General features: G+C 45.0%; 1 protein-coding gene across 3 annotated transcripts; it reads left to right on the top strand.

Annotated features, from left to right (window-relative positions):
* Positions 1-6471: 6471 nt before the first annotated feature.
* On the top strand, positions 6472-17688 carry iars2 (isoleucyl-tRNA synthetase 2, mitochondrial). Of its 3 annotated transcripts, XR_003930364.1 has the most exons (24): positions 6472-6879; positions 7440-7562; positions 7833-7986; positions 8073-8221; positions 8449-8498; positions 8645-8751; positions 8865-8952; positions 9089-9204; positions 9301-9470; positions 9793-9883; positions 10124-10275; positions 10399-10559; positions 10687-10789; positions 11131-11224; positions 12745-12825; positions 13918-14026; positions 14653-14755; positions 15021-15143; positions 15347-15478; positions 15594-15700; positions 15789-15934; positions 16147-16336; positions 16783-16927; positions 17121-17262. XR_003930364.1 is itself a non-coding variant. In XM_030082023.1 (23 exons), exons 1-23 carry the CDS (start codon positions 6613-6615, stop codon positions 17261-17263), a joined length of 3027 nt encoding a protein of 1008 aa, XP_029937883.1. In that variant the 5' UTR covers positions 6472-6612; the 3' UTR covers positions 17264-17688. The 3 variants fall into 3 exon arrangements, 1 of the variants encoding a protein (XP_029937883.1); XR_003930366.1 differs by lacking the exon at positions 12745-12825; XM_030082023.1 differs by lacking the exon at positions 12745-12825 and having other exon boundaries at positions 15789-15938; positions 17121-17688.
* Positions 17689-18082: the final 394 nt, after the last annotated feature.

The raw sequence follows: 18082 nt of genomic DNA on the forward strand, positions 1-18082 counted from the left end.
CGCACTTTTGACCAACCGCATATTTAAATTCATATTTTATTAAAATATTTTCAAAGTCTTCTTCTTGTTCCACCAGGAAATATGACTATACAAGTGCAAGTACAAGTGCCTCCACCTGAATTTGCAAAGCAAACAATGCTGATTTCATTGGAAGATGTCCATCCTGGCAACACCATAAAATGCCAGATAGAATGAAATAAACATCATAATTCACAAATATACAGTATGTAATAAGAGGGGCAGAAATGGAAATGGCTGCATTATTAATTCAGAGATAAGATATGCAAAGCCTGCAACTTTGGCCTCTGAGTTAAAAAATAATGAATTAATAAGAACAACGTAGTTGAATTTATTGTTATTTACTGTTTATTGTTGTCCATTTGTAATTAGTTTTATTCCCTGCAAAAAAAAAAACAAAAAAAAACCTCAAATACATGACACATCCATGACTACATGGTTCCAGTGTCAGTATTCCAGTTCCCTCAGTGTTGTCCAAGCTGGGAGTGTAAATGCAATCCTAGCCTCAACCATAAAGGATGAAAAAAAAAAAAAAACATCAACGGCCGCGACATCAGTTCCTGGAAGCTGCCCGGTGCTAAGCAACATGGGGGAAGCCACAGAGATGGTGTGAAGAGATCTGTTTCCACTGCATGACAGTCTCTGACTTATTGATGAGCAAACAAACACCGGAGAAATGTGGCGAGGCCGAGGCTGAATCAGTGTGGTGGGAAAAAGCTCAGGAGCTGTTATGCCATAAGATTATTGACAAGATTGTATTAATCAGAAATAAAATAGAGAGTTCAGTGAAATTGGTGGGACTATTGCAAGCTTCAACAACAGTTTTGTCTGTTTTTTTTTTTTTTTTTTTTGGAAAACTGATTCCTGCTTCAGTGACTGTTGATGGAGGGGCTGCATGGCTCAGTGGTGAGAGCTGCAGAGTGTCTTTCACCTTTCTGTCCTACAACCAACCCCCCTGCCTTTCCCTGCTCCCCCTCCCTCTCAGGCTCTCCTCTGTGTTTTTACAGACACACACACACACCTGAACTCAGGTTTCTCCTTACATTTCAGCTGGCCGGCAGGAGATGGGTGGAGTGGCTGGAAGGAGGAGGAGGAGACTTGAGAAGTCACGCTTTGACGGCCAACTAAAGGAGAACCCTTCTCTCACTCACCCAAGTCCACTCCACCTGCATTAAAGTTTCATTTCCACATTGCATAAATGTAGCGAGCACGATGCCGAGCCTCTTTAACTGTGGATTATATGAAGTAGTGAAAGAGGGGAGAAAGAGATTGTGGCACTGAAGCGGTGGAGGGAAGATGAACTTCCTCTACAAAACAGAAACTTTTTTAAGTAATGAATGTTTATGACGAGGGGCGCAGAGAGGGACGCAGGGGAGTCGGGACAGAGGTGGAGCAAAGGTCCTGAGCCGGGCCCTGCTCTGGAACAGATGAGATGAGCCGGACAATAAAGCCATTGTCATGTGATCAGGGCGGGATGCAATTCCCACACTGATCAAGGGTGCATGAGTGTTTGCACGGGGGTTATATGTGTGTATGTGTGTGTGAGTGTGTGTGTGGAGCTGGGGTAATGGTGGGTGGGGGGAGGCAACAACAGGTGAATTCCACCATTCAGCCACAGATAAGGCCCTTGTGCTGGCAAAGGGTGCAGGGGCCCTTAAATTATTTACCTGCTCTTAATGAATAATTGAGGTGTTTTTATTTGTCTGCTACTCACACCGTCTGTGTGTAGTAAGAAAGTTACTGGTTAGTTTTTTTGCATTTTGAAGTGAGCAATCACTAACTTTCATGCTTACTGTTGTAACTTCAGCATTAGCTGGCCGTTTATGGGAAATGGATTACATTTCCAGTATCACCAGAATAGGGTTGCTCATGCCGTCTGAAAATTGAGCAAGCAGTGCAGAGAATTTTGAAAGATTGGTTCATCCAAAACATGCGCTGTGGCAGAGATTATATCTCTTGTGGAATTTAACGGAAGCATGTCTTTAAAATGTGTTTCCTGTGAAGGCGTTTTGATATATATTTTACACTGATTTCAAACACTTTGTTGTTAGATCAACTTTCCTTGTTTGACCAGTATAAAAAAAAATAGCACAAAATCTGGCATTTGAATTTTGGAGGCCATCACATGACCTTTTTGCCTGGGTGTCCTCTTTCTTCAATGGACTGATTGTCACCCAAGTATAAAAACTGGCTTACACACCAGAGAGCTTTTTGTGTGGAGGTGATTGAGAGTCTTGAATGTTCTGCTTTTGAGTGGCTCCATTAACATGTTTGGCAAGCTGGATATTGTGCCCAGTGGACCTGCAAAGTCCATCAGAAAACAACCGCTGTATGTAACGGCTGTTTATATCCGATCACAATGCAAGATATTTAAACTACTTAGTGGACCTTATCTAAAGCCTTAACACTACACCAGGAAGCTGTGAGAGCTTCATGGAAACAAGTTAAGGAAGCAAATTAGCAGCAAAGTTCTGTGAGCAGCTGCATGCTACAGTGGACATTTTTACTGGGTGTTTGCCGAAATAGCCTTTTTCTAGTCTTGATTCTAAAAATGCTGAAGACGAGGGCCATCAAGCCTCAAGGTTCTTCAGTTTGAAGAAAAGGGGGACAGCTCATCTTGGGTGTGCACTCATTAACCATGCATTGCATGCAAGTTACTCATTATACATAATTAGTGGTGCTGACTAGCCTATTTAACCTCAAATTAACTCTGACCAGATTAGAATAACCAAAGATTAACCTTAGTTGAGCCAAACAGCCTAAGACACTAGATTGGACTTCTTAAGAGGCAGCTATTCTAGACACCCTGGCCATCAAAATAAACCCACTAACGCTTACTCAGCAGCTCTGGCACAAGTCCAGTATCTAGAGCCAATGGCATTGTTTAATCAGCTTTATGTAGTAGTTTCAGGCCAGGTTGGTAGCTTTCGCCACATTAAGTTTTGATATCAAGTTCGTGATTTAAGTCAGTGCATGGTGCCCAAACTAAAAGCAGAGGGTCACATCCCGTGTATATACACATCCTGAGATCAATGCCAGTCTTGATGGCTACTGACAAAACTGAGGCGCTACTGGCTTGAAGCAAGTCATCTACGTGTAGGCCTACTATGAAGTGCCTGTTGACTTTATACCCCCTCTGAAAACCAGCTAAGTTTCACATTAGTTCTTTGGACCAAGAGCCGAACAACTGAAGGAGGTTTAATTTTTTTATTGTCAACTTTAACTGTCACACATTTAAAGCTTTATTCAACTTAGAAAATAAAAATCTAAAAGCATAATCACATTTACAATCACACTGATGTCGGTAATTTGTATTACAAAATTTTCAACTTTTACAATCACTTCTTTTAGGCCGATCAAGCCTCTGACATCAAGTAGGCTATCCATCGCGTGTTTTTAGAGCGCACAGTGAGTGGGAACATGTGCCACAGAAATATTAAGTTCTCCTTACAGAGATGCTCCAGAAAGTTACGGCGGTGATTTCCCGGTCACGGGGCAAAATTTAGACTTCTCCAGAAGTAGAGTCCAAACGAACCCAGCAGGGAACAGCGGGACACGACGAGCCGAGAGCAAAGCGCGTCCCCGGTGGCCTGTGCGCGACAGGGGAAGCCAGTCCTCCGGTGTACCTGAGGCTTGGGGAGAACCCGCTCCTTCAAAATTAACCCCGTTGAGGTCCACAAGTAAAGACTACTCAGTAAACCTCCCCGCAACATCCCGGGGGTGCGCGCACTGATAGCCTGTTGGAGAAATGCTCTTAGAAAACGCTTTGCCCCCCCTCACCACCCCAGCACAGCCGCCGGTTGTTACAGTCTTGACGGTGTGTGAGATCCACTGCCCGGCCATCAGAAGCGACCGTGCACGACAGAGGCCACCAGTGCCACCGGGAACAGCAGCGCGCAGGAGTCGGCTCTCAGGGACGCGCTCGCTCCTTTAGCCGTGACGTTCGCGGAGGTGCCGCCCGACACCGTGGGCGCCATGGTGTAGTTTGTCATCATAGTCGAGTTCATAGGGCTGTCTGTGGAGTTCTGAGTCTGAGCCTGGACCTGGGGCACACAAAACAAAATGAGCTGCAAAGATCTCGGACTCCGGTTCGAGTGCCCCTCCCCACACTGAGCAGTCATGCTTTACAAAAAGTCTAACTGTCAAATGAACAGCTAAAAAAGATAAAGTAATTCAATTTTAACAAACAGAACCTCCATTCCAAAAGACCAAAATAGTTTAAGTTAGGCTACTGAAATTGTGAATAAACTCATTTTAGGAGACTCGCTGGCTCAGATGACATTAATGCGGCATCGCTGCAAGTCTGATACACTAAACCCAGCACTGAGTGGGAAGAAATCCCCAAAGAAATTCCTAGAATACACGGAGGCCAGATTCACTGGCGGATGAGAATAGTTTGCGGTAAATTAGGTCCTACTGCGTCTTAAGTTCTGCGTAAGGGTGGCGGAGGAGGGCTTCGCCTCTTACTACCTAGGGCAGGGATCTTAGTGAGTCTGGTGCAATGCACTTTTATCCTAGCCTACATATAGGCTATAAGTTACCTCTTGGCACCTCAACTCTGTAGGAAATTAACATTAATTTGGTTTAATGTGTAGGATATTCTACAGCATTATGAGGGCAAATTAGTGTGGGAATTTGGAGGAAAAAAGCGTGCCCTAATTAGTCATAATGAGGCGCAGCTGTGACTTGGCACTTTTCTCACCGGGTAATCTGAAGCCACTGAAGACTTATGTTAGTCTATTCCTTAAATCACCAGAAAACATGTTTACAAGTCAGCGTTATTCCAATTTACAGCAGATATTAAGACTGCCGCTCTGAACTGAGTCATAATTGAAATAACAGAGTAAAGCAGAGGGACCAACGCACCTGTGATGACAAATGCAGAGCCAGCAGTAGAAGTCCAATGAAAGCGGTAAACATCTTATTCATGTTGGCGTCGCTTTTTTTTCCTCCTGCGAGACTTAACAAACTTCGGGCTGGCTGCACCGTGCGGGTCCTCTGGAGGTGAATGAATGAAACGGGAGAAGCAAAGAGACACTTTATATGCCCATCAGGCTGACGTCACCAGCGGCAATCTCCACCAGCTTGCGGTGTCTGAAGCTGCTTTCAAGGCTGTCGGAAATGTTTATTGATTATTTGAGCGTCCAGGAACGAGTAAACAGCGGTCAGTAGGCCTACGACTGGGAAAGTCAGATGAGCAGTGATGTTTATGGGATGTAATGCATGGAAGCTGTTTCACTAAGTAAGGAGAAAAAAAAGTGTAGGTAGCCTATGTTATGTCAATTTTATGATTATGAAGTACCAATCACATGCTTGGGGCGTGTTTTTTCCACTCATGTTGTTTTATTTATATGTCATCTTTATTCGATTAATTTCGAAACTAAAACAATCAGCCATCAGGCTGGTATAAGGTCCAGAAGTAGGCTACGTGCATTTGCGCCAGGACATTTGATCACGTCTGTACGAGGAGAGCATGAAGGGAACATTCTTAAAACCCTGTGGAAACTTACCATGTCCCACTTATTTTTCTACAGTGATATCAATTTACAGAAGTGGAGATACAGCGCTGTTTGCCAGGCTGTCCACCATGGTATCTCACCAGTCGGATTACCCTCTGGTTTAAAGGAGCTGGCATGAAGGCAAAAAAAAACAATCAATAGTTAGATATCCAAAGCATCGTGATAAGACGCCAGATTGCAATTTCTAAATCCTATGAACTCAGATTTTAGTGTAACTAATAATTTGAACTCTTTAGTCACTATAATGTATCCTGTCAGAGGACTTTTTGTTCAAAAAGTATACTGAAACACATTAACTTAAACTGTGATGATATTAATCATACTATTCTATTAGTCCTACATGCAAATTATACTGTAATGATCCGATTCCTTAATGTATCCACAGAGAGTTGTGGGTAGTAGATGTGCATGTTTTCTCTTATAACACTGACTTTTCTAATTTGTTATGAAGCTGAACGTCTCTGATTGATCCTCTTACACAATATCCCCATTTGCTATATGAGGGTAAGAATATTGCAGGTCTAATGTAGATTTAGCTTGTTATTTAGCCAGTCACAGTTCACAGATCATTCATCTTTCCTGCAGCATTCCTCTAACTTAATGGTTCCTGAAGATAAAGAGGTTCCACACATGAATACACCTGAAGGACCCTCATGCTGCTGGGTGGGATCAGCTGAGTGACTGCTGACACTGTTGGGAAACACAGGCATGCAGAGTGAGAGAGCCATCTTAAGAATAATCTAAAATACTCGTGTGTCCTTATCTCAAAATAAAAAGTGACATTAATCTTCTGACTTTCTCACAATGAACTCTGCGTGTAGATGTTGTGTAGATGTGGTTGGTTTATATTGACCCCTTGTGGCAAATGAGTGGCACAAATAGCAAAACGCCGAACACGGTAACATTTTGTCCTCTTTGCGTTTCCGTAGTTGTCCTCTCTCATTTCTTCCGGGAGAAACATAGCGTTAGCCGGAGTTTGGAAATACATAACACTTGAGCTATTAAAGCAAGCACAACATAGAAACAAGTAGGTAGTGTTTTTTACTTTTGGTACTTTAGGTCCCCTCGCCTCTCCATGCTGCTTTGCCGAGTTTCGACAGTTACTCAGGCGGTAGCGAGATGGGGACGGAGGTCACACCGGGGAAGCGGCCTCCTCCACCCCGCTCTCTCCTTCAGCTCCAGCCGCTGTCACGGTGTCAGTTCAGGTGAGGGCAATGCCCAGCCTGCAGAAGCGGGACCTGCCCAGGGACAGTACCGAGACAGTGTGCTCCTCCCCCGGACTGACTTCCCCATGAAACTGACGGGACAGAAGCTGCTGGACCGGGAACTGGAGGTCCAGCGGGTAAGAAGAATCTAGTAAACAGGCAAGGGCGACGTAGCCCCAGCAGAGCGTCATACGAAACTCCGTTGAAATATCTGACTTTTTAAGTTTGTCTAGTGTGTTTTTAGCTGAACACAAAGCGTAAAACTTGACTCAAGATCTTAATTAAATCGTTAAACCACACTCTTTTAATCGGCATACATCCAATACGTCAAACAGTAGAAAATGGATTAAAATAGCAACTTTTAAAATCGTCAGGGCTGTTACTCCAACACGCCCCTTCCACCTAAATAACGACCGCTGTGTAAGTACTTGATTAGGGATAGCGCCACACACACCACCTAGCATTTGTGGGGTGAAAGCTATCTTTAATGTTTTAACGAGAAATATCTCTGGATAATAGCCAAGTGAGTGCCACACCCTCTAGCCCTGTGTGTCTGTCAGTGTCAAGTTATTTGCACCGAGCAAATGCTAAACTAACAAGTGAGCATTAAGGTCAGACAGCGAGCTCAGTGTGCATGATGTGTTTTGTGTTGTGTGGATTTACAGCGGTTCCCTTTCAATTCACTGTGTGAATGTAGGAGTGTGGATTTGCAGAGCTGTACTCCTGGCAAAGGCAAAGAAAAGCCAAAAAGGAGTTCTGCCTTCATGATGGACCCCCATATGCCAACGGAGATCCTCATGTTGGGCATGCACTCAATAAGGTGATCTATGATATTATTAACAGTTTCAGTTATATCTTACCAGTATGGAAATTACTGCAGTGCAATTGCTAACCTAACCTGTGATTTAATGGATGTTGTAATTGTTGAAAAGAGGCTGAGTGGTGATGTACCTGTAAATAGGTTTATGCTAACTGGTGGTAGTTGCAGATAAACATCAGCAAAGCTTCAAAATTGTCCTTAAGCTACTTCTGCAGTTACTCAATTCTTAGACCCTGTGATTAAATTGTGCTGCTGCTTTGGTCCATCCAGATCCTGAAAGACATTCGTAATCGTTTTGAGATGCTGAGGGGGAGGCAGGTGCACTACATCCCGGGATGGGACTGTCATGGCCTTCCCATCGAGCTGAAAGCCCTGGGAGAGCTGGGAACCAGTGGCCTCACTCCTCTACAGATCAGACAGAAAGGTGAACAGGAACGGAAAACGGGATCAACATTAGTACCTGTCAGGCGTGGGTTTTAGTTGTTTTTTTAATGCATTGTCTTCCTCCAGCCCGGGAGTTTGCGGAGCGGGCCATAGCCCGTCAGAGAGCTGCTTTCCAGCGCTGGGGTGTGATGGCTGACTGGGACAACTGCTACTACACCTTCGATGGAACGTATGAGGCTGCACAGCTCAAAGTCTTCCAGGAGATGCACAGCAAGGTGCACAGTGTTCATGTACTGCCTTTGTAGTATTTTTTGCACTGGTACTGACTCAGTTGCTGTTTTCCTCCCTGGTTCATGAAGAGTATTTATTTGTTCATGTGGCTAACATTAACATTGTGTCATAAATGTTAGTTGGAGCTGGACTGTATGCTCGGATATATGCAGCTGCTGGACAGAGCAGTGTAGGTGTGCTAACATGTTGATCCCATTGTGTTGTTGTTCAGGGACTCATCTACCAGGACTACAAGCCAGTCTTCTGGTCTCCTTCATCAAGGTACTGAGTTTCCACACCTATATTATGTCTGAGTTTGAATAGCTTCTCTTCCCTTCTCTTCCCTTCTCTTCTCTTCTCTTCTCTTCTCTTCTCTTCTCTTCTGTTTTCACTGTGTACTTCAGTCCCATCTTTCTGTATTTTTCCAGAACGGCCCTAGCAGAGGCAGAGCTGGAGTACAACCCTGAGCACCTCAGCACGGCCATCTACGCAACATTCCCCCTGGGCACACTGCCGCCTAAACTGGCAGAAGCAGGTAACACATAGGCATAATCCAGATTATTTTAATGCACAGTTTACCTTGCACAGGATAACACATTTCTAACTGTTATTGGGTTCGTTTTTCTCTTGATTTGTGTATCTGGGCAGACGTGGGCAGTATCTCTGTGTTGGTGTGGACCACGCAGCCTTGGACCATCCCTGCCAACCAGGCTGTCTGCTACATGCCCAATGCCCAGTAAGTACCTTTGCCACAAAATGGCATTTAATCTGTGCTAACCACCAAACCTCTTCTGTGATGTAGTGCGGTGGTGCTGTCATGTGCCGCGTTGCTTGTGGTAGGTGTCTGTCAGCTCTGTGGTTATTGTCTGCAGGTACTCGGTGGTGAAGAGGGCAGACAACTCTCAGCTCCTCTTGGTGGCCACCGAGCGTGCAGCCAGCCTGGCAGTGTTACTGGGCACGGAGTTGGAGAGTGTTGGCACTGTCACAGGTTGGCGCTCACCCCCTCGCACGATACAACGTCACACATGTTCTCTCTGTTTGGCCTTGTTAAATCCACATTTAACTCTTGTCTTCCCCTCTGAAGGCTCCCAGCTTGAGGGCGGGATCTGCAAACATCCCACCATTCCTGACAAGGAAGTGCCCCTGTTGCCGGCCAATCATGTGACTATGGGAAAGGGAACAGGGTTGGTCCACACAGCGCCAGCACATGGCATGGAGGACTACAGTGTTGCTTCACAGTTTAAACTTTCTGTGGTACGTTCCATGCGTTATTTTCAAAATAAATGACCCTATGTTGTGGAGCCATGGGAAAAACTTTTCAGGAATCAAGAAAAAAAAAAAAAACAGTTATTTGCAGCAGTCATGCATTTTTCACTAGATCGTTTATAATGTACATTTAAAATATCTGCCAAGTCCCATTGTTATGAAATTAATTTATCATGGAAGCAAATGTCAAAAGTGGTGGCACAATTCAAGATCCAAAGTGTTCTGTTTGTGTTGGACACTGAATTTGTTGTTCTGCAGTTGTTTTACTCTTGTTGAAGTAAAGAGTGTGTGTGTGATGCTTTTTGCACAGGAGTGTATGGTGGATGGGGAGGGCAAGTTCAATGAACTGGCTGGCCCTGAGCTGCAAAATCTGTTTGTGATGGGAGAAGGGACAGATAAAGGTACAAACAGTGTGTGTGAAACAAACTGTGTGTGTGTGTGTGTGTCACTATGTGAAAGGGTGGAAATCACATATGAAAAGTCCATTAGCCCGATAGAGTCCATGCATATGTGTGTGTAGGTATGTTTAACGTTTGTGGTGCGGCATATCTGAAATACATTCATCTTTTGTTTGGTCTGTGTCTGTTTGAGCTCTGTTTCTGGACTCTCTGCTTATTTATGTGTGGAATTGCTTGCTCTAGTCATTTCCATGCTGAAGGCGTGCGGGGCGCTGGTGAAGGAGGAGCATTGTGTGCACAGCTACCCGTACGACTGGAGGACCAAGCAGCCCGTCGTCATCAGGCCCAGTAAACAGTGGTTCATCAACACCGCCTCGCTCAAAGACAAGGCCAAGGTAAAATGTCGTTATGGAATAAGCAGAAGAAGAGCTGTGCTTTCCCTCACTCATTTTTTTTTTTTTATCTCTTTAAAGCTGCGACATCATTTTGCTTGTGTGTGTGTGTGTGTGTGTTTCCAGGAGGTGCTGCAGAAGGTGCGTGTGCTGCCGGAGTCGGCGAGGAGCAGCCTGCTGGCCATGCTGGACAGAAGGACGTACTGGTGCATCTCCAGACAGAGAAGCTGGGGCGTTCCCATCCCCGTCTTCTACCATAAAGAGAGCGGAGAGCCGCTCATCAACAAGTGAGCAGAACCAGAACACACACTGGCACGCACTAACGGGCTTACATGCATAGCAGCGCACACAAACGCATGCACCCGCACATTTTGAGAGAGATTTTCGATGCTGTCTCTCTTCTGCCCTCTGCAGACATACAGTGTCCCATATAGCACAGCTGTTCAAAGAGAAGGGCAGTGACTGTTGGTGGGAGCTGCCTGTGGAGACTCTGCTGCCACCAGAGGTGCTCAAAAAGGTAAGTGTGTGGTCGCCTTTGGGAATCCCTTAATTACAGCTGATGCAAATATGACATTTTGCTCTTGAATATTTATCATTACGTCTGCGATCCGTACTCTTTCACAGGCTAGTCAAGGATGCAGTGCTTTTGGAAACACTGAATATTGGTGGTTTTGTTGGCAGAAATACAGTGAAATTTTTAAGCTACTGAGTGTCAGCGCAAAAGTTTGGGGTAGTTTCAGTCCAAATACAATTGTTGCAGCCTTCTAAAACCTGTCAGCTGAAGTGTAGTTTGAACATGCGGTTCATAAATCCACTCTCGCTCTGTGGCTGACGTGTCCCTCTGTATGTCCCCGTCAGAGTAAAGCAGGTCCGGTGACAGACTACGTTCGTGGAGAGGACGTGCTGGACATCTGGTTTGACAGCGGAGCGTCGTGGGCTGCCGTGTTAGAAGGTAAACCTGAAATCTGTCAGGCTGTCCTAACTTTCCGTGTTGAGACGGCTTTATTAGAAATCCAGTCCTTTGTTTCATTGGCTGTCACAGCTCCTGCATCCCCTTTAGCACAGATTCAGTTTAATTTATCGGCTAAATGCAACCCATGGTGTTCTGTATCTATATTAAGGAAACTTTACCGTGCATTTGCATTAAATTGTTGAATTCCTTTAAGGTATGTTGGCGCATGAACAATAGAATAGAGCACGAACAGATTCTGCCCGGTCCGATGGTAGTTTAAATAAGGATACAGAGTTGGCCATTTGTGACTAAAGTTGTTCCCAAGTTTCAACACACAGTCAGCGTTTGACTTCAGTCTTGAGCTGGAGACGCCCTGAAGGTGTTGCTTTGTCTGTGGATCTTTTTGCTTATTGGGGAATGAAGCTCTGCAAAAAAGACAGCCAAGAAATCATTTGCTTCAAATGTAATAAAACCTTAAGTTGAACAACAGATGTTAATTGTTATTTTCAAGCTACTGTAATGATGCTGATGAAGTTTGATTGCTCCCGGGTTAGAGGAGACAAGCGTACAGTCTACAGGAAAGTGACCACTTTGTTGTTGGACTTTTGTAAATCCTTCTCACACCGCTGAGCAAACGCTGCCACTCAATCTCCTCAATGCCACTGATGTTGTTCAGGGTTGTTTTTGAAGCAATAGTGATTAGCTCTCTATCTTGCAAAAGGTCTTTAATTAAGTCTCTTTTCATTAGTGTTACATAAGAGAAAGCCACTTAAACATGTCGTATGCAGTCTGCAACGCCAATTCAGCTGCCTCGCAAAGTGTATTGTAAGCAACAGCAGCAGCTGGATTAGCACGCAGAGCTACGTCAGCAGAGCTGACTCATTTGCTGAGGGTTTTCATTAGCAAAATGGCTATTGCTGTTTCAACATTATAAAAGCAATGACAACAAGCTGGAAGAAGCTATTTTTATGCCCACTGTTAAAATTGTCCATCTTAACAGGGCTTTTGTTTATCACTGAGTCTTAAAAGTCTTGTTTTCCTTGAAAAAGTTGAAAAATGTAGCCATGGGTTGTATTAAAGTCCCCTGTTTCCAGTGCAGTTTCACCTGGTTTTAATTTTCTAGAAACACATCTAATTATCCTAAAACATGGCATGATAAGGCAGACGATTAGTTTGTAAGATAATGGCACTTAAGATAATGGCTTATTACAGCTTATTTTTCACTTATTTTAATAGTAACAGCTTTAAAACACAACGCAAAGCCAATAATTTGTTAAGATGGATACTTTACTTCACTTTGATAATTGCACTTTTTGTTTCTGTCTCAAAAGAAAGAAACAAGTGGAATACTCTCAGCCTAGTGTCACAATTTGTTACTTATTTGAATAAAAAGGACTTGATAAGAGAGAGAATGACCTGCTAAATTGGATATGTTTTTATATATATTTCCAGTGTATTTTTTTGGAAGTGTGTGTTCTGGTGTAAAGCACAGCAGTGTGTGGTTGTGTTGTCATTTCCAGAGGAGGAGGAGGGAGACGCTGAGGGGGTGGAGTCGCGTCTCAGCTGGCTCCCCGCTCCGCTCCGCAAACCCCTGGTCACAGGTTACTGAAGTATCCACCTACTGGCCCACACACCTCCCTCTGTCCTCGACTGCCTCTCATTTTCCCTCTCAGTCTCAGTCTGCCTACACTGCTGCCTTTAAATGCTCTTGGAAGTATCAGAAGAACAAGTTGAGTTGAATCGCCCATGTTTGCCCTTTGGTTAGTTAATAAATGAATAAAAACCTTAATTAGATGCTCAAAGCAGCTCTGTGCAGCTTGGTTTCTAAAATAAACCAGCAGCCACCAAACACTGCTTTTGTTACAGGCTCCATTTCCAGCGTAAAGCATTTCAGTGTGCAGTGAGAAGTATTGACAACTAAATTATTACTCAGACGTGGGAGATCACCAGGAGCACCTGAAAGCAGCGATAAATCTCTCCTCCTCATCCTCCACTCTCTCCCTCTCTCTCGTTGGCATGCAGGGTTTTGGCTGAGCACCGTGGCAGTTTGTCTCTTTCTTTCTCCAGGATCGGCACAAACTCTGCACTCCTTTCCTTTGCGCTGAGTCCGGGTGGTGACGGGCAAGGCAGGGAGGCTGTTGTGCTTCCCTGCGACGTCACATCTGCAGCACATCTGGCCTGTCTGTCGAACAACTATCTACACAGAAAACCTAACCTAACCATCTTCACATGAATACAACTCAGTGTCTCTCTGTCCCTCTCTCCTCTTATTCTCAGATTATGGAATGTTTATGCATCTGGTTTCCCAAAGGCATCTTCAGTTCCACTTTGCTGCCCAGTGTTTGAACACGATAAGATGCTCAGATTTTGCTTTAGGGAAACCCCTTCTCAGTGTCCAAGTGACTGGCTGTGCTGGAATGTCTCTTGTTCTTTAGCTGTTTTTCACAGTGCATGGTTACAAAGTCTTTGGAGCTGAGCAGTGGTCAGTTTCAGATCTGTGAAACGTTTCTTGATCAGTGCGGCTCCCCACTCACTAACGTCAGCTCTGGTCTTTTCTGAACTTTTCCATCCTCTGTGGATAACGTCGCCTGAACTGTCGGGCCACCTCAGATACTAACTGCTTTTGTTTCTCAGTTCTTCTAGCCTCAGCGTAGAAGTGACTAAATTTCTGTTTTCTTTCTTCACCATTCCAGAGTCTGACTCCAGGGCAGATGTGTACGTGGAGGGGAAGGACCAGATCGGAGGCTGGTTCCAGTCCTCGCTGCTCACGAGCGTGGCCGCCAGGAACAAGGCGCCATACAAGTCAGTATCCCATCCACTGCTGCTTTATATGACTGTTGGGGAAGGGTGAAGCAAAGTCTGCAACAGATGTGATTTGGACCAAACAGCATCCTATCTGGCCCTAATCCTAGCGAGGGACTAGATTTTGGTATCGGAAGTGTTCTGGTTTCCATTTCCATTTCTCTTTTACCTTGAGTAGTTGCTGTTTGTAGTCCAAGTGGTTTTATGAAGGTAAATAGTCTGTGTGGGGAGTGAAAGAGGTGGAACACATCGGCAGAAATGTCCTGGACCTAAAACACCTACAAAAAGTATCAGTCTTGTGTTGGGGAACATTTGACTTGTGCAATAAAAGAAATGGAAAACGAAAACGGAACAAAAGTGAGCAGCCAGCATCTTCTCTGGAAACCCAGAACATGTTGTCAGCTGATGGGCTCTGAGAAGCTCTTTAAAGAATTCTGTTCCAGATTCAAATTGACTTTGTTGCTGCTTTCATGGCCAGGATTCCTCTGGAAGAGAGAATCTTAACCTCAGTGGGACTAACCTGTTGAAATAAAAGTTAAAATAAATGTTTAAATGGCACAATCCAGATCATCACACTGTGCAAGCTCATCCTGCTTTATCCACATGATGATAATGTTTGTGTGTAGGTCTCTGGTGGTCCATGGCTTTGCCGTCAGCGAGAAGGGAGAGAAGATGTCCAAGTCTCTGGGCAACGTTGTGGATCCTGATACTGTCATCAACGGAGGGAAGGTAAGATGGGATGTAGACAAACTGCCCAGGTCTGGGTGAAGAATCTTGATAATTTTGTCATTTTTGGTTGTGAAAATTTTAGGGTTAGGGTTAGAACAAAACTTTTTACTTAAGAGTTGAACGTTACAAGGTTGTATTAGTAAAAAATAGTGCTGCTAAATCTCTTTAAAGCCCTCAGCTTGCTCTTTTAAATGTCAGGTGTTATTGCTCACAACCCATCTTCTCTCTCTCCTCTGTAATCCCCTCTTTTGGACTTCTCTGTCAGGACCCTGGTGCTCCGGCGTACGGCGCAGACGTGTTGCGCTGGTGGGTGGCAGAGTCCAACGTCTTCTCTGAGGTTCAGATCGGCCCCACTGCACTCAACTCAGCCAGAGACAGCATCAACAAGGTGCCAGCACTGCAGCCACATACTGAGTGGCTTTGCTGTCCTTGTGCATTACAGTCAGTTGAGAAGGACATTTCTGAGTGTGGTGTACAGTCCTCATGTTGTGAGCATTTAATCACATTCACTGTTCCAACTGTTACAGTAATTATTAGGGAATAGGGAGGACTCGCTGCTGTCTTCTTCCTCATTGTCTCTCTCTCATCCAGTTGAGGAACACTCTGAAGTTCCTGCTGGGCAACCTGCAGGGCTTTGACCCGCGCACTCAGGCTGTGGACCCCAAAGAGATGCACTACATCGACCAGTACATGTTGCACCAGCTCCGCGACTTCAGCATCAAGGTGTGTGTATGTCTTGTGCATCTCACAGAGCCTTGTTTGACGCCGAGATGTTGGCAGCTTTAAAATACACAACAAACCTTGTATATGTGTGTGTGTATTTGTGTGTATTTTGCAGGTGACCGATGCCTACAGTGAGTTTGACGCCAGCAGGGCCATCCGCCTCCTCCAAGCCTTCATTGCCAGAGATCTCTCCAGCTTTTACTTCAGCATCATCAAAGACAGGTGAAGGATCGCTGCTGCACCAAAAACATGCAGCCACCACACGGAACGGTCAGTTTTTCATTGCTCTCTGTCTCCTCCGCCCCTCCAGGCTCTACTGTGATCCAGAAGAGTCTCTGGCTCGGAGGTCGTGTCAGACGGTCCTCGAGGAAATCCTGGATGGCGTGACCAGAGCCATCGCTCCCATCCTTCCACATCTAGCTGAAGAGGTTTACCTGCACGCACCTGGGCATGACCGTGGGTGTCTTAGTTCATTTTTAGAAGTGTATCATTCCATATGAGTGGTCATGGTTGTCAGCTACAGTCTGTTAGTAATAGATCCTTGAAATGCATGGTAAACACAAATGTTACCAGTGACATTAATTACTGTAAAATGGAGCTTATTTAATGCCATTAGGAACAGCAGTGTTTACCTGCTATTTCATGTCAAAATGACTCTGTCTCTGCAGAGGGGAGACTTTGTTCAAGAGCGGCTGGATCAAAAGCAGCTCGGTGTGGCGGCGGCCGGGACTGGAGGAGGCGGTGGAGGGGGCGTGCGCCATCAGGGATTCCTTCCTGTCGTCCATCCCGGGCAAGAACGCAGCGCAGTACAACCTCACCATCGCCATCGAGCCCGGCTTACTGTTTGAGCTCATGGAGGTGAGGTCACGGCGTGAAATGAGCTGCTCATAGGCTTTAAGTAAATGCAACAACTGTACAATGCCTTTAAGTAATTACATTTAATGACTTTCTATGATTACAATTGTATGACAATGGAAGGATATATATGGACATATCCAGTCATGGTTCTGCAAAAGTGATAACAACTGGATAAAGGAATAAAATGTAATAGTACTAATTCAGGTAATACTAGGTTTTACTGCATTTTCAGTCAATTTTAATTACACTTAAACACATGATTAGATTCTGCAGCAGTTATTACATTATCATTTGCTACAAAGCATCCACCAAATGGCATATTGCTTCAGCCTTGTCTCTACAATTTTAGTTATTTTTTTATTCATTTATTTTTCAAACTTCACATGCATGGTGTCCTAGTTTTTCTTAGCTGTTGAAAAGTTGACAGTTGGCCCTCCACCCCCCAGTCTCTGCAGGAGGAGCCCACCTCCACCTCCTCCCAGCTGACCGAGCTGATGATGGCGGCGCAGACCACCCTGACCAGCCAGCTGCCCCGTGACCTGCCGCCCGACGCCCTGCGCAGCAGCGGCAACTTCCTCATCAACCTGGAGGGTGAGCTAACAATACGATGGCAGTGTTAGGGATGCGGGGAGGAGAGGGAGGTAGCCTTTGTGTGGGAGCATGTTGTAATACCATAGAAGAAGGGATTGCATCTGTTTCGGCAAATTAAAAGATGGCCGAGTTGAGCCATCTGTCTATCTGGGATGTGAGCAGGGCCCCGGTGACTGTGTGTTTCTGTTGCCAGGTGGTGTTATCCGTGAGGACAGCACCTACAGTATAGCGGCGGTGCCCACCTCCGCTGCCCGGTGCCCACGGTGTCGACGCTACACAGCAGAGTCACCAGACTGCCTGTGCCCACGCTGTCACTCCATCCTCTCTGCGCCATAATGACACGCCCGTCACCCTGTTGCCATGACAACCAACCAACGATGCCCTGGCCGTTTTGTTTTCTCTGCTCGGGGGTGAAGGGCTGGATAGAGATCAGCTTTCCCATGCCTAATTCAAACACTTGTAATCAGTGGGGGGAGGTAAAACTGACCCCAGACCAGTGCTTAACAACTAACAGCCAGCTCGGAGAAGCTGCTTCTGCTTGGCAAAGTGCCGGGTGAGGACAGACAGATACAGTTTCTTGCACTATGAGGGAATGGCAAAGCATACTGTTTTTATTATTTATTTGGTTCAGGTGTCACTGTTTTTCTGCACAGTGAGTGTGAGTCATCAGTGAATCTGAGGGAAAAAAAAAAAAAACTGTCTGCATGTACCCGGGTCACTTGACTGAGGCGTTAATGTGCTGGTGATTGTATCAAAACACGCACCTGCAAGCAGTTTGAGACAAGCAAGGAGGTGAACTTTGTATGAGGTTCCTATGAGTGAACTGAGGAGTTTGGTTTTGATTCTGAACCTGAGCAGTATGTCACTCTGAGGGTTTATCTGTGTTTTATTATTTATGTGTATTGGTGTGGAAAAGGAAGTCACTACATGAAGTGTCACTATGTGATGAGGAGAGTGGTTAGAAAATACTGAGAGAAGTATTGTAGTAGTGAGAAGTATCAGGCTGATGTGGGTGATGTTCATTCATTCCTTTCTATGTATAATACATCCTGTTCCTTGTACACTATGTCCAATACAATAACAGATATGAAAGAAATTCTTGTTTGAATTATAAATAAATGGAGATATGGCTCAAAAGATCCTTTGTATGTCAGG

Source organism: Myripristis murdjan, chromosome 22, assembly GCF_902150065.1.
Source record: "Myripristis murdjan chromosome 22, fMyrMur1.1, whole genome shotgun sequence".
Classification (NCBI taxonomy): Eukaryota; Metazoa; Chordata; class Actinopteri; order Holocentriformes; family Holocentridae; genus Myripristis; species Myripristis murdjan.

Excerpts from the sequence above, each read along its gene's own strand:
- iars2 (XM_030082023.1), top strand. The coding sequence starts at position 6,613 with ATGCTGCTTTGCCGAGTTTCGACAGTTACTCAGGCGGTAGCGAGATGG. Across the intron at positions 8,499-8,644 it reads TTCTGGTCTCCTTCATCAAG|AACGGCCCTAGCAGAGGCAG; the intron begins GTACTGAGTTTC and ends GTATTTTTCCAG. Across the intron at positions 11,225-13,917 it reads GTGGGCTGCCGTGTTAGAAG|AGTCTGACTCCAGGGCAGAT; the intron begins GTAAACCTGAAA and ends TCACCATTCCAG.